Raw genomic sequence first — 377 nt, 5'->3', positions numbered from 1 at the left:
CCGCCTTCACCCCCAGCCACCAACCTCTCCCCGTCACTCCCGACTCCCAGTTAGCGCTGCCCATCCAGCCCATCCCCTGCAAACCAGGTGAGCGGGGTCCCCCGGGACTACCCCAGCCCTGCGGGGTGGCCTTGTCCCCCAACCCCTCTCCCTCTGCTCCCCGCAGTGGATTACCCGGTGCAGCTGCTGCACAGCCCCCCTCCTCCCACGCTGAAGAGACCCGCCGGCTCGGGCCACCTCCAGATGCAGGTACAGCCCCAAAGCACCTCCATCCCTCGGGCTGGGGTGCTGCGGGGGCTGCGCTTCACCCTCCCTCCCCTCCGCTGCAGGAGACCTCGCAGCCGCTGAACCTGACGGCCAAACCCAAAGGTTCTGAC

The 377-nt window shown here is 69.0% G+C and overlaps 1 protein-coding gene across 1 annotated transcript in view; it reads left to right on the top strand.

The window, feature by feature from the left end:
- SOX13 (SRY (sex determining region Y)-box 13) overlaps positions 1-377 on the top strand; it is a 5814-nt gene that overhangs the window by 2681 nt on the left and 2756 nt on the right. The window contains 3 exon segments of the mRNA XM_009585132.1: positions 1-87; positions 167-249; positions 330-376. The exon segment at positions 1-87 is cut by the window's left edge and continues 17 nt beyond it. Coding sequence (XP_009583427.1) covers positions 1-87; positions 167-249; positions 330-376 — 217 coding nt within the window.

This window comes from Fulmarus glacialis, unplaced genomic scaffold, assembly GCF_000690835.1.
Source record: "Fulmarus glacialis isolate BGI_N327 unplaced genomic scaffold, ASM69083v1 scaffold22669, whole genome shotgun sequence".
NCBI lineage: Eukaryota > Metazoa > Chordata > Aves > Procellariiformes > Procellariidae > Fulmarus > Fulmarus glacialis.
Note: the sequence above shows the minus strand (reverse complement) of the source record. Positions and strands in the feature narration are given on the sequence as shown.